This window comes from Pleurodeles waltl, chromosome 12 (assembly GCF_031143425.1).
Source record: "Pleurodeles waltl isolate 20211129_DDA chromosome 12, aPleWal1.hap1.20221129, whole genome shotgun sequence".
Classification (NCBI taxonomy): domain Eukaryota; kingdom Metazoa; phylum Chordata; class Amphibia; order Caudata; family Salamandridae; genus Pleurodeles; species Pleurodeles waltl.
Genome location: NC_090451.1, coordinates 670,416,210 through 670,431,756, shown reverse-complemented (window position 1 = coordinate 670,431,756; position 15,547 = coordinate 670,416,210). Strand labels below are relative to the sequence as shown.

Genomic DNA, 15,547 nt, shown 5'->3' with positions numbered 1-15,547 from the left:
ACACCTTTTAATTACAAAACAAACTAAATTTAAAACCGGATGTTGAAAGTTTATAACATTACATCCCAAAACACTAAATTCCTGGAGCCAGTATGGGCCAATGTTCCCGCGTCCTAGTGCGCTACCTTAGGCACAGGCCCATGTTCGCTCAGAGGGCCATTTCAACTTCTAAAGACTCTGCTTCTGATTTAGAGTTGGGGAGATGCAGGACACTTGCCAAAAATAGCAAATGTCCTGGGTGCTCTATAACAACTTATGGTCATCTGCGTTTTTTTGGTAGATGTCCCACATCTGCCAACCTCTAAGGCCCTCAATCCTTTTTTGTTAATAGTACATTGATTGTCTGCATGCTTAAAATGGGTATAGTGACTGTCCTTTTTATCTTGTTGTAGTTGGGATGCAGGTGATTGGTCCGCATGCAGCAAGTCATGTGGCCCTGGGATGCAGCACCGCCAGGTTCTTTGTCGCCAGATGTACGCCAACCGCACAACTATGGTCCACCCACAGAGATGTAGCCAGCTGGAGAAACCCAACGTCACCCAAACCTGCCAACTCCGCATCTGCAGCCACTGGGAAATCAGCACCAACTGGACCACGGTAGGGGAACCAGGTGTGGCAGAGCCAATGTGCAAAGAGCAAAGTATCTTAGAAGTGGGTTTGGGGATTTTAAAAGGAAAGAGGTGCACCAGAGGGAAATGAGAGGTGACAGAGAGCAATAACTACACCTACATAAGGAGCACCCGAAAGTCAAGAGAAAGTGCCACAGAGAATAGAAAGCTCTAAAGAGATACTGAGAGGAAAATGGTATCATTGATAAGGAAGCAAGCACTTTGGAGGAGAGAGTCACAAACAAAATTCGAAAGAGAGAGTGCTGTAACAGTTGTGAGAGGCAAGAAAGTGGAGATCATTGGAAAGAGGATTTGGGTGAAATTGGAATGAACAAGAAAGATAGAGATAATAAGAGAACTTCACACAGCCAGAGTGTAGGAGGGAGAGATACAAATAAATGCAAAAGTGGGTGAGGGACTAAAACACAAAGAATCCATGTTCTAGAATGGATGCTGGAAGAGGAGGAAGATGGGATGGATGAGGAGTTAGGCAGGGAATAACGTGAATAAGAGACACTTTAAAGCATCCATTCTTTATCCTGACTCCGAGACATTGAATAGTGCGGTACCCAATAGAGGTTAAGGCACAAGAACCCTTGGGACTATAGCCAGAGTATCAGATCTGGGGTGCCAAGAGCCTTATTTCATCACACTTGGGAACAGGACGGTGAAAGTCACAGAGACTTCTAGGAAGGGAACTGCAAGCAGAGCAGAAGATCATCACAGAGCTGAAGAAGAGTGTTGAAGAGAGGCTATAGTACCTCTAAAGGTTGATGAAAGTAATGGTAAGAGTGTGGCCAGAAGACTGAAACCAAAGATGACCTTGTTAAGAGTGACAATGGTGACAATAATGACACGTCCCCTCTCTGTTTCCGTAGTGCTCGGTGATGTGCGGGACAGGGCAGAGGATCCGGAACGTGCGATGCATCAGTAACCACGGGGATGTTTTGAGCGAGGGAGAGTGCAGCGTCCGCTTACGCCCTAAGACCAGCGAGGCTTGTGACATGGGTCCCTGCATCCGCAGCTGGTTCCATGACGACTGGAGCCGCACGGTAATGGTTCACACCGAATGGGGGCAGATCCTCTGGAACAGGAGGGAAGCCATGATTGACTTATAATGTATGGACTGGGTATAAATGGTCACTGTGCTCTTTTATTATTTTAAACCTTACAGGGGCTTTGTGGTGTTCGCAAATGAGGGCAAAGGTCAATGGGGGAACAGGGCCACTTGGGCCAGTCAGCTGACACTGGGATTCTACTTTGAATTACCATTCAATTATAGGCATTGACACCTTTTGTAATTATCTACACACTCTTCCTTAAGGTGAAGGCATTTCTTGGAGTAGCTATTGTAAAAGTTTGGAATTATATCTTTGGTGCATGGCACAGTTGAGGGGACTCATGATAGAGTTTTGAAAGTGGTGCAGGAGCTCTAGGATTGTGGCATCCGTATCAAGAAAGGAAAATAGTAGTAGATGATTAAAACCTACTTCAGACTTAACACATCAGAGGAAACCAGCCTAATGTTAACCTTGTACAAACTGTCCTGCAAGGACAGTGTTTAGCTTATTAAGACCAATTATCATCTTGTTTACAACTAGCAAACTACAACTTTACTTGAAGAGTACGATTTTACTTATGAAGCTTTTGTGAAACAGGGCCAGCCATTGATGGCCTTACTGATAAGCATCTTTGGGTAGAAAAGTTTGTTCTTCTCTTCCAAGGTAACGTAGGGCATTATGACAGTCACTGATTCGACAATATTCGATGCAAAGTGTAGACCTGGCCACAATAGGAATTCTTGTACAAAGAGCCTAGAAGTGTTGTAGCCTTGCTGGTAAGGAGATTGATGTGAACCTAATAATCCCTTAGGGGAAGGAAGCACTGGATTCCAGGTTTATACTTTGACCCCAGTCTGTAGGCAGCTGTGCTCTGTGTGCCCCTGCCCGATCTCTCTTCAGATGTAGGTTTGTTCTCAGACGATCCTGGTACAGGTTGTAATGTTTTTTCCCCTCTAGTGATCTATACAGGATGTGTTATCCTGAATCAGATCTTATCATCTAGAGATAGTTGTTTGCATCTGTTGCAGACAGGTGGCAGATTTCTCATGCAAACAAATTTGTGATCAGTATTCTGCTGGTGAACCAGTGTTCCATACATTGTTAGAGGAATGTAACGTCCTCTTCATCGGATCTTGAGGGAAGGCGGCGGTGTAGAATCCTGGCCCTCAGCATATAAAGTTGTATTCTGCAGGGTTTTTTTGAGTACTCCTGTTGGGGCGCTAGAGCGGTGTTCATTGGCGTGCCAGAGTGCAGTGCTTTGAATTATTTTGACACTCTGTTTCACCCATGCGCTCTCATCTCTGTCCGCTGCAGTGCTCGACGGAGTGTGGAACGGGGATCCAGCGCCGGTCGGTGGTGTGCTTGTCCAGTGAGGTCGGCGGGGAGTCTGGCGAGGCCTGCACGGGATCCAAACCGGCGGATATGAGGGCGTGCGATGGTGGACCCTGCAGTAGGGTCATGCTCTGGTACACGGGCCCTTGGAGCCAGGTGAGTAGCTAAGAGACCATTGGTACTTGAAATGGCGATAAGGTACATAAACAGGGTACCAGGCTTGCTATATAGAGCCGCATGCACATTCATGTGGAATGTTTGAATCCCAGGAGGAAAGCCTCAACCTTTCATCTTTGAGAATGAAAAAAAGAAGTATTAAATATGTTCCATAATGTTACACCATTAGCAAATTGACTTAATGCTTACGAAATACTGTGAACTGTAAAGGTGCAAATATTATTTAGGTATAGAATTATCTTTAATAATGATATTAACACAAGTAGGACTGTGCCTATGGTCTTATCCGGTGAGGTTATCCCATAGCATCCCGTAGAGATGGACAAGCCCAGCAAGACTCAAAACCAGCATCTGGCTTGTCTCGATCTATGTCCCAAGGGGACTCGTGATCCAAAATGGAGGAAAGCCAAGTATCTCATACACTGCCTAGTACCAACTTTAAAATTAAAAAAGAAAAACAAATGCAGGACAGCTGAGCACATGACATCTAAGACTGTTGTTGTGCAGTGTGTAGCTGCTATTCACAAGTGTCTCTCTGCAGACCTGGAACACAGGAAGGGAAGGAACCGATGCAGGATGTCAGAGTCCTCTTTGTTGTGTGAACTGATGTAAATTGCCCTTATGGCGGTCCCACTCCATCTTTACTATTTTTAAAGCAATATAAGGCAGTAATATTAACATAAGAACAATCCACAACTGTCCCTTATGTTTAACTTTGTGTGTTTTTTTTTAATTTAAAGAAATCTTAACATACGAGGTCTCCAATTGAATTATATTGTATTGTAATAGTATTTATATAGCGCTTACTACCCCTGATGAGGAGTCGAAGCGCTTTTCGGCAAATATGATACTTGCATTTACTAAACATGGTATGCTAATTAGGTCTTGAAATAATTGAACACTAAATATTGTCATTCGGAGGTAAAAGCAAGACAGTAGATGATACTCAACCTGTTGCTCCTGGTACACAAGGTGGTAACAAGACAATCTGGTTTGAAATCCCAGCTTCCCTGCTTCACCAAAATGTGTGAGCCTATGCCAATCACTTAAGTTCACTTCGTTCCTACTACTATTATGCTACTGCACCAATTTAATTCATTTTGGCTATCCAGTCTTAGAGCACCTTGAAGAAAGACCGTCCAGGATGAGCCAATGCAAACCCCTCACCTTCGAATGGATTAACACACAATACTATTGTTCCACATTCAGACACAGTTTTGTAAAAATATGCATGGCCAGTGACATACTGGTCTCTTGGTTCACTCATGGTAGTGTTGTCAGGTACTTGATGGTGGTGAAACGTTCATGTTTAAAAACTTTACTTTTTTATTGTTTTCAGAATTTTTATTAAATTTTAAGATAAAGAAAAAAACAGGACAGGCATTACTATCCATAATCTTTAACGTGTCATAATAAGGAAATTACTTTATTTGGAAGTCTTTATCATATTTCTACACGGGGTTTGTTGCATTGTTTACATGCCAAATCCCTTGATGGCTCAGTTCATGATTTGGCTCTTAGAGCGATGAGAGACCCCAGACTCCATTTTGGGTCAACTCTCCCTATCGGCTTGCAGCCTTACCCACCTCTGACCCACCACAGGCATGCAAAGCGGAAACTGCTGCTGAGCACAGAACATGCGACTTGAGACGAGTCACAAAACATGTGATAGGGAAGCTGGACCCAGCATGTGACTAGGGGTTACTAATGGTCATTCTTTCTTATGTACCTCTCTGCGCTCATAACTCCTTCTACAGAGTCTGTGGGCCAGATTTACAAGGCCCTAGCGCCTCTTAGCACCACACTAGCGTCATTTTTCTTACGCTAATGTGGTTAAGGAGGCAATGCTCCTTCGCCATATTTACCAAGTTGAGCAATTCTTGCATTGCGCCACTTTGTAACCCCTTGCGCCACATTATGCCGGCGCCAGGCATAATGTATGCAAGGAAGGCGTTCCGGCGCTGGGAGGCCCATAAAAATGGTGCATAATTTTTTTCCTCTTCATCTGTCCGTTTTATCCACCTCATTTACTCCACTATCTTAATTTCCTTTCTCTCTTTTGCTCTTCTCTCTCTCCGGCCTTATGTTCCACATTTCCTTCATATTGTTCCATCTCTCCTCTTTTTTCTGGTATTTGTTTCATTTCCTTTCACAATCCCTCCTTTACTCTTTTCTTTATCTCACCCCTGTGCTTTTTTCTTTTCATTACTCTAGATTGCCTGGCATTCTCTATCGCTGATTCATGCTCTATCCCACACTCCTTTTTCAACACTCTCTTCTCTTGTGTGTCCCCCTTTTGCTATCCATTACTACTTCCACCATTTTTTTCATTCTCTTTTGATCTCCCACTTTTTCATTCATAGTGCTCTGCCGAGTGCGATGATGGTACCCAGAGGCGTGATGTCATCTGTGTGAGCAAGTTGGGGTCCGAGTTTAACGTGACAGACCCATCAGAGTGTGGGTCCCTGGAGAAGCCTCCTTCCCTGCAGCCGTGCAACCTGGGCGTATGTGGGGCCCGCTGGTACACCACTCCATGGAGCGCAGTACGTAACACCTTTGTAGAGCGGGAGACAGGGGGGGTATCTGTGAGATGAGGTAAAACCAATGAATAGACAAAGTCAGGAAATTTTGCAACCGACTAAAAACGGGGTCTCTTGAATTTTGCATGCATGGAGGGCCATATTATGTGTTGTAAATTATTTACCATGTTGTGACATATTTGTGGCCATATTTGTCTTGCCCGTTTTTTACGTTCCAGAACTATTCATGCCAAGGCTGCAAAGCTCACATTCTGGGCTATTCTTGTACAAATCTTTTTGAGGTCCTCCAATACAAAGTCAACCAGTAGATCAATAGAGCAATAGAAGAGACCTGGTGCTACAACTCTCAAAATATATTAGGTTGATAAATGAAAATGAAATCCAGAACATGACTAGCACATTGCTTAATTTGCATTACAGAAAGGGCCAGGGCCCTCAAAGTAAGCCATCCATCACAGTAGGCTCCTACAGCTTGCACCCCCTTATCGATACTGCCAATGCCAGTACAAACACAAATATAATTCTACAAGTGACAGTTTTAACTATTCCAACCTCTGAAAGCTATAAGAATGGCATGGGCAGCTGCTAAAATGATTTTTCAATATATTTTGAATGAATTATTAAACAGTCTGACATGTTCACCTCTAAAATAGACAAACAGCACCACCATGTGGCAGACCGCCGTAAGTTCAGGTGTTGAGAATTAAGTGCTAGCGTTGAGCACTGGAAAATACTTGTTCAAATTAAGTACTATGACTAGGGTTACTACCCCTCCTCGAGTTTCCATTTCTACAGGTGTTGGAATATGTATGAATCCATACTTGCAAACCAATTGGTGCATTAAATACTTCTTTTGTGGCTGGCCTGCTGACAACCAGTTTATGCTTGACTTTCAGCTGCTTTGTAGGTCCAGGCAGGATGTATAAAATTGTTGTTAATGTTAAGTGCAAGAGACAAAATTAAAAGAAGACCGGTACAGCCTAAATTAATTTAGCTAGAAATGGGGGAAGCCATAAAAGCAAATTACATTCAAGATGTTGTTAGCCAACAAAAGGACCATAAGTGGGGCTGGGTTTCTCTCTGCTTTCATTCTAACAGACTAGTGTTAGCTGGATGGATGTAGTCTACTCCTCTGGCTACTATGTCCTGCTACCAGAGTACTTAAACTGCTTGGATCCATGTTCTGTCCCTGTAGCTGCATACCATATTCACTGCCACGTTCTGACTTCAGTGTACACATATCTCCTGCTGCTGTTATATCCTGACCTCAGAGTACATAGGTCTCCTACTGTTTGTTGGCTTGTCTTGTTTGTAATGTACTTGTATCCTGGAACTCCTACTATGTCATGCTTCTGGAACGCTCATACTCTGTGCTCGCGGCCACTTCCAGTTCCTGTAGTAAACGCATCTCCTGCTGCGGCCACGTCCCGCCAGTAATGTCCTAGTATTGTTTGGCTCATGACATGCCCTATACACAAACTTTGTTCGCAGCCACATTCTAGTCCCATAGTAAACATCTCATATCTCCTGCTGTGGCCATGCTCTGCCTGTAATGTACAAATAATGCTTGCCTCATACCATGCCCTACACACACAGTCTTTGCTCACTGCCAGGTTATGTTCCTGTAGTCGACATCTTATATCTAATGCTGCGGCCCTATCCTGGCTGTAATGTCCCAGTACAGTTTGACTCATGCCATGGCCTCTACACAAACACTTTGCTCACGCCCTCGTCCTGTTCCCATAGTAAACATCTCAAGTCTCCTGCTGCAGCCATGCGCTGTCTATAATTTACCAGTACTGTTTGTCTCATACCATGCCTTATACACAAACTCTCTGCTTGCAGCCACATCCTATTCCCACAACAAACATCTCATATCTCCTGCTGGGGCCATGACCTGTCTGAAATGTACCAGTTCTGTTGACCTATACCATGCTCTATACACACTCTATGCATGCTGCCGTGTTATGGTAGAATTCTATATTCTGACTCCTGGCATGTCTTGTCTTCAGTGCTCCAGGTCCTGTGATGGAGGGCACCAGGTGAGAGAGGTCCGGTGTCTGACAGCGGACAAGACATTCAGTCGCCTTTGTGATCTCGCCGCTAAGCCCATGGAAAAGCGCTCCTGTAACACACAGATGTGTGCTCTGCAACTAGGTACGTACAACAAGCAGCAGTGATGTCAAATGAATACCACATAGACTTGGGTACAGTAATTGTGACTGTCTAAGATGTATGAGAGAGAGCAGAGGTTGTCCATAGAACAAAATATAATAGCAATGTGCACAGGAAAAAGAAAAGGGGATATCAACCAGAATGGAATCGAAAGGGACTTATAGAAGGAGAGAACAGAGAATGTATATATAACGTAACATTGCTTGAATATAAAATCTATCTTTTGTTTATATAAACTAAAAAGACACAAAGTTGATGGATGGTAAGTTTGCAGAGGTCTCAGTCACAGACATTTGCTCACGCCACATGCAAGACCATCCCTTTCTGCCCCACTATACCACTCCAGACAAGGACCAACCATGTTCAAATCAATCTTGATCCTGCTCCAATTAGAACGGTGCTATCCGAAATACCAGATCAGGATTCTTTTAAACAAGCACAAGAAACACCTCAAACAGTTTAACCTCATTAGGCCTCATCAGTGAGGTGTAGTTTCGCCCTGTGACGAAGCAAGCAAAGGACCTGTCTCAAAGAAAAAGGTGAAGGGTCGGATGCTTGCAAAAGTCTCAGCGACTAGCAGTAACTTTGTCTGCTGTGCCTCTCCAGACTGGGACCAGACACACTTTCAACTTGTAATAAACTTGGAAAGGATTGAGACCTTGATGCTCAGCATGAGGACTAGTTACCAGCAGTGTGATCAGAATCAGGTTATGCCCTTTTATTTAACCGTTTCTCAAATTGGAAGTATGGAAAATATTGCTTGGAAACATATTTGCTGTGGGTAAAACAGCTATTTCAGGCTATCATCTCATGAATTCTGTCAAAACTATTTTCCATGCAACTCTGAGGCAAAGGCACAAATGCCTAATCCTTTTTTCCGAAGACTACTGAATTATTAGCCCAGATAGTTGATGGTGGTTTTTAAGCAAGGCATGCTGGCTAGCCAGTTTTGTTCAGACAATTGCACACTCCCTTGCAAGAAATCATTTTGCAGCTTGAGCCGGTTCTAGATTCATATTTTCTGCATTATTCTGCCATCTATCGGTTGGGCTGTGGAAATATTCCTTGAAAAGATGTCTGTATAGCAACTTGAGATACCAGTGATGCTGACACACTAACTCACATCCATCACAAGCTCTGCCTTCAGTTTTCCCTTCAAGCAGTACGTTACCTGTGTAAGACCTTTTCCTCTTGCTTGGAAATTGACGTCTCCATTTTCTTCAGAGTTCCTATAAACAATGCCCCTTGAGTGCCAAGGGATACACGCCATCTGTACTTGGACAAAGAACTTGAGAGACAGTATTAGAGATGTGTCTTCATCACATATACACAACAGTTGCACAGCTACACCACCTGGGATTCACCACCAATGAATTAAAACCAATATTGATGCTATCAAGTTACATTAAATTCTCTGCAGTAGTGATGGACTTGTGAAACTGTGATCTCATTAAGGTTGTCAGAGTTTCAGTTTGTGAAAACCTCAACGCCTTGCTGAGCATGATGGCTAAATATATACACGCTTGGAGCCCTGAGTCAGTGTATGAATGTGGTGACTACAGGAAGCCAGGGGTAATACTGCCAACCCTGACCACTGGGCACCAGGCTTAAATCCAGGGCTCCGCTCAACAGCCTGTGATTCTGGGAAAATCACATAATCTCTCATCCCTAAAAAAATGCCTAACGTAGCCTGGGGCGGTTGGCTATACAAATCCAGGTGTACAGTCAAATGTGGTTGGGAAGCAAGCAGCAGGCCATCTTAAATAATAGATGTGCTACTACTTGAAGAGAGACCTGCGATAAAGGATACCTGCAGGTAACCATAGTAACAGACCTTTCTTTCATGGGGTGAGGAGTATATTTAAATAACCCCATGAGGTTCAGCAACATCTCAGACAGATGCAGGTGATGGTTGTGTCTAACACTAAAAGAATTGAAACCTCATATGAAAATAAAAGCTTTCTTTTGATTCAAACACTGAACCCTACAGCAGTAGATGACAAGTAGACCCAGGGAGGTACATAAACCTTTATTGTCGTAGGAAGAGCAGATATTATGGGACATAGCTGTTAGATGTATCATACCTCTATGTGCAGGGTACCATGAAGTAGAAGAAAAAAAAATGGTGACTTTCCTCAAAACCAGCAAGAAATCCACGGCCACAAGCTATAAAAACCAGTGGTAGAAGATGCCTTCCTAAGATGAGTTAACACAAATATTGACCTTTTCTCAACTAACCAAATAGTGAAGTGGGATAATTTCACATTCATCTTCTCACAGAAGAGTCAGGAACATTCTTTTGTTGGACTTGGGAGTGACCATGTGTGGTCCGGTGGACCATACCTAGACCTACAGGCCGGAGTTCTAATCTAGCTTTCAAAATCAGACATCATGTGACTTTGGGCTCATCACTTTATCGCTCTGTGCATTAAAATGTAAGTCTCTTTAATGTAATTGTATAAAAACTAGCTGCACAGTGTGGTATGTAGTACAGTGTAGTAACATGGTTATCGTTATCAAGACCCACCTGGATTGCGTGTTCTACACTAGTCTTTGCACAGCACATCAGTTCCTGGTGGTCCTGCTAAAATATAAATGTTATCTGTAAAATGTCTGCTGCTCCTTGGAGCAAGGGTAGCTATTGTTTAGGAAGGAACTCTTTTGCTTTTTCCTCTGCTCAGAACCACCAAATGCTCCAGATGGTGAGTGTCCTATACCTGCTGGTGCTCTTGCGCAATCCCAGTTCACGGATATCGACAAGGCCAGTCGTAATCCTGAGCCCCAGACTGTCCATTACTCAGGATTAGAAGTAAAGTTATTCTGCTGAATCCTTAGACTTCAAACTTTAAAACCTTGTCTCTCGAAGTTCTAAAATTCAGCCATCCCCGGAACTGCAGTTTGTGAATGTCCTAAGTATATTACCCTCTTTTCATACTATTTTTCTTTCATTTATGGCAAGGTTACAAATTCTACGGACTTAGTAACCGAGACCAGTTCTAAATTCTGATGATGACTTCTTAGATATTTTATCTCTGAACAATCTCTTTACTGTTAGTACACTCGACAGTATGTATTATCATTGCATAAAAATATATAAAAACTTCATGGTCAGAAAAACTGTTTAAATGGAAAGTCTTAGGGGCCAGTTCACAAAAGGATTTATGACTATGGGAAATAATACGACAGGCGTAAGCGTTTACAAACTCCTACATCAAGTTATGAATTGACCCTAAAACATCCAATTCCACATTGGTAAAAGTGCAATCTACTTTTACTAAAGGCAGAGGGAGCACACTGCCTGGCATTCCAGCACGCAATTCGCACAGATGCATTGTGGTAAATGTCGTTCATAATAACATTCACTCTAGTTGAAAGTCTGCAGTTTTCACCATAGTTGGTGTAGCCAGTGCTGTGCATCCCCAGGCACGTGTTTCAGAATATTTGTCCTTCTTCAGTAGAGATTAACTAGTTACATTTCGAGCTGCCAGCAAAGGTGCTCACAGCCTTCTCATGTTTCTGTACCATTCGCAGAGCACTGGTGCATTCAGTCAGCCCAAAAAACTCAACAAGGAGGCAATCACAAAAGGAGGGAGAAAGCACAGTGCTTGGTATAATAGCACACAGTTCGCCCAGATGCATTGTGGTAAATCCAGTGCATGGCATTCACTTTAGTTGAAAATCGTTAACATGCACTGGGCAACTGTGTGCTGGCATGACATGCAGTGTCCTCCCACCACCCTTTTGCAATGTGTTTGTTCTAACTGTGTAGAATTGTCCCAGGTATTCCAGTTTCATTCCCTTGGTACAAGTTTGGGTCAAATTCACAGGGGCCTGGAAGGTTACATTAGAGAGTACAACAGGCGTACTACTTTGCATGCTAGAAAATGCCTTTTGTGAAAATGTCCCCTTATTTTTAATTCACGTCCTCTAGCTTATTTTTCTTGCTACTTCCTGCAAAGCATGATTCTTAAATAGATTACTTCTGTAAAAATATAAATGACTTCACAGTAACTCAGGTTTTGCACTTGATATTGGTTATTGATACCCATATGAGTCATGTCGTAAACAAAGGGATAATCATGGAAGAAGCTAATCTTATGTAATAGCCGTCAATTACAGTATAAGGTTATTTAAGATATTGTTGAGTAAAGGAGAACCTGGGGTTTAAGTCAGCTTTCATCAATGGATGTTCACACTCTCCTTCAGTCAGAGCCACAGCTTTCCAAGTGTTTCTACTATGCAGGCCTTGGGGCCTGATTTAGACGTTAGTGGACAAGTGCATTATAGTCTATGGCCCTAGTAATATTGTGGCAGGATATCCGTCATGTTTGTGACAAGTGTCCCATCTGCCAAAGTATAAAGCAGCTCCAAAATCAATACAAAAATGCTTAACATGTGCATGGAAAAACAGGTGCTGAACTCAAACTAATCTTACAGGTAAATAACAATACGAGTCTTAGAAACCAGCAATCAACATAATTCTTTTGGGTTTTCCAACTTCTTTTACTGAGCATCATGTTTGGGTCTCATCATTAATTAATGTTTTTTTTCTGCAGATGAGAACTGCAAGGACAAGCATCAGAACTGCCCTTTGGTGGTGCAAGCTCGGCTTTGTGTGTATTCCTATTACAAGACATCGTGCTGCGCCTCTTGCACCCGAGCCTTGGAGAGGTCACCGACCCCGCCCACTCAATAGAGCCACACCAATAGGAAAGCAGCCTCTGTGTAAAGCCATGGTTACATAAAGCGGCTCAGCATTCTGGGAGAGGTGTGTTCACCAATTGCATCATAGCCTAATGGGAAACATGCACATTTACCATAGCTCAACGCTCGATTGAAGACAGTAAAATTATAGCAGCACAACCACATGGCACACAATTGATAATAAAAACTGCACAATGACGCAAGTGTGCAGCATCAACTGCAATGTCTCCTACAAGTTGTGCACAGCCAACAATAAACGCATTGTTTACTCCGAATTACACACTTTGAACAGCAGCCTTACCACTTTCTGGAAGACTTGCATCAAATGATATCTGTGCAGCCTTTGGAGAGATGCATAGTTTTAACCATGGCCACAAACCTCCTGTGTAAGGCATCTTTTGAACAACAGCTACACATTTTCCTGTGTAATGCACTCAGTCAACATTGATGACTTTTATTTCTGCCTTAAAACCAAAACACGTATTTATTGAATTCTCGGTGTGGAGGTATGTCCTTGTTCACTTCACTGAACTCTGGTGGTGAGAAGGTTGCTGAACCATGCTTCAAGACAAATGGATGGCTTAAGAAAACAACTATTTCTCCAGACTCCTCACACAAATCTTCCCAAAAGCAGAAGTTTGAACTCAAGCTGGCCCCTCATGAGCATCTGCCCATGCACTTTTGTCGTTTGAGATTTCGAACAATGCTGTGGTGTACTTTGAGCTCACTACATGTAAAGTCTGCTTGGGTGTCCTTTTAAGTTTGATACACTTCAGACCTCCTACATCAATAGGAGCGAAAAAATCCTTGGTTTAGTTTGAATTCCCAGAAAGATCATCTCTGGATTATGATGCAATAACTATCAACAATGCCTCTTGACTTCTGATTGGTTAACCAAGAGCTGACACTGTACATTTTATTGGATGTCCAGCAAATAGATGACTGAGGCTGAAGCCATTATTTCTCATTGTATGACAAGGAGCCAAAGCACTGGCTTTTCATTGGATGATACCAAATGAAGTCCAGGGTTCGTTCTGATATCAGCCCACCAATAGCTGCATACTTATGTGAACAAAGTGCCAGAAGGCAATTTGGTGCTGTCATAATACCTTAGCACTGGGATTATCTTCAATTTGTTTTGAACATTTTAAGCCAAGGTCAGAGTGAGAAATTACTGTCTTTTCAGTTTTTCTGCCAGGCGCACATAGACACGTGGTGCTGTACTTTCCTTCGAGCTATGGTATTCTTAAAGGGCACTATATCAGGCTTCGATGTTTGCTTTTACACACTTGCTGCCCTCTACAAACCGTTTGAATGGTAAGGTTGTGTCAGGCACACAGCTCCCCACATACTGTTCTGAGCAAGGTGCTCCCATCAGAGATGTCCTAAGCATAGAGTTGTTAACTACACTCAAGAGTAAGGGCTTTAATACAGAAAAATAGATCAGCAGTTTCAATTGGTTAGATGGTATGGAAGTGTCAAGGCAAGTTATTTTCATTGCTGTTCTGTACAACACAACCTTTGGTTAAGCACCCATTTCCCATCCTTCATTAGAACCACGACTTCTTGTTAAGCTACTTTCAAACTTAGGGTTCATTTGGCTATGGGCCGACGGTCAATCAGGCGCGCACTCATTCTAGTACATTGTAATATCATGGGCCTTTTTTGTATAAAATGTTTCTAGAGAAGTCTATCTTTGCAAAATGAGCCGTCCTATTACATTGGCGAAATAATGCTTCTCATTGTAGCGGAACCATTACTTAGAGTGTAATGTCGTGGAGCCCTATACCTCATTACCACAGCCAGTATTATTGCAGTCACCACACTGCAAGACATGACTGCGCTCACCTCATAGGTCCCGTAAACACTGTGCAGCGAGTGAACCCTTGAAGTGCTCCACAGAAGAGTAAGGGGATCCTTTCTGCCCTGTAGATGTGCAGAGGGAGATACCAACCTTGCACCTGGTGGGGGTGGAAACACCTTTTGGCACCATGCCAGATGTGCAATGCCCACCAATCCAGTTGTGCGCAGTGCAATACATGCCCCTCCTGAGGTCCGGTGAAAGAAAGGCCAAGCAGCAGTATTGCTTTAGTTTATTGACATAATAATGGCCTTCTATTATTTATTTTCTTTTTTTTTTGTAGTTTTATATAGCACAAACTAGACACGAGGGCATTGGCGCGCCTGTCATGAGAACCACATTTCGTTACGCTAGGTCAAATTATAATTTATATGTTAATAAACCTTCAGGGGTGGTGCCTGATGGACTTGCAGAGTTTGTTATTAGCAATCCAGTCCCACTTCCCGTATCTTCTGTGTTTCGTGTTTATTCCGCTCCACAGTAGATCAGGTTAGTCCCTCGCCACTTTCACTTTCAATGTGTAAAAGCAAGAGAAACCTGAGAGCCATTCTTACACTCTATAACTTTATACTGTGCCTGAAGTGCCAAGATTATATTGCAACAAGACTGTATCTGTTTTTGTATGTAAATTTTATTTATTTTTACAAAATATGATTTGATATTTTTAACTTTAAAATAAAAAAATCCGTTTTATGAAGACTGTAAAAATATTAAAATATGTTGTCATTGTAAGAATAGTTTTTATGAAATATATAAAAGTTTTGCTTAGATATTGTTTGTGGTGCCTGTTCTATTTGTGCCTGTTGTTTTATTATTGTGTTGCAGTATGTAAGAGGATCGGTTTTCTGGCCTTCTCCCAAAAATACCCATACCTGAACCTTAAGACCAAGATCACCCATCATAAACATTAACCATGAACCATAATTACTGCTTGCATGATCGGGCATGAGGAAAAAGTCAACAACAATAAGTGAATGAATATTATACAAATATTTCATTCTAACAGTGCAAATTGTGTATGCAACGTAAAAGCTGTCATTCTTCCCAGAAAAACTACATTTCGTAATTCATTCTTCAAAACGTACCCAA

General features: G+C 42.5%; 1 protein-coding gene across 2 annotated transcripts in view; it reads left to right on the top strand.

Moving 5' to 3' along the window:
• The window catches only part of ADAMTSL4 (ADAMTS like 4), a 156,852-nt gene extending 141,624 nt beyond the window's left edge, over window positions 1-15,228 (top strand). For both annotated transcript variants that reach the window (XM_069218553.1, XM_069218552.1), the window contains exons 13-18: window positions 393-597; window positions 1,487-1,660; window positions 2,984-3,157; window positions 5,542-5,721; window positions 7,731-7,875; window positions 12,450-15,228. In XM_069218553.1, coding sequence (XP_069074654.1) covers window positions 393-597; window positions 1,487-1,660; window positions 2,984-3,157; window positions 5,542-5,721; window positions 7,731-7,875; window positions 12,450-12,589 — 1,018 coding nt within the window. In that variant the 3' untranslated portion in view covers window positions 12,590-15,228. The remainder of the gene's footprint in view (window positions 1-392; window positions 598-1,486; window positions 1,661-2,983; window positions 3,158-5,541; window positions 5,722-7,730; window positions 7,876-12,449) is intronic.
• Window positions 15,229-15,547: the final 319 nt, after the last annotated feature.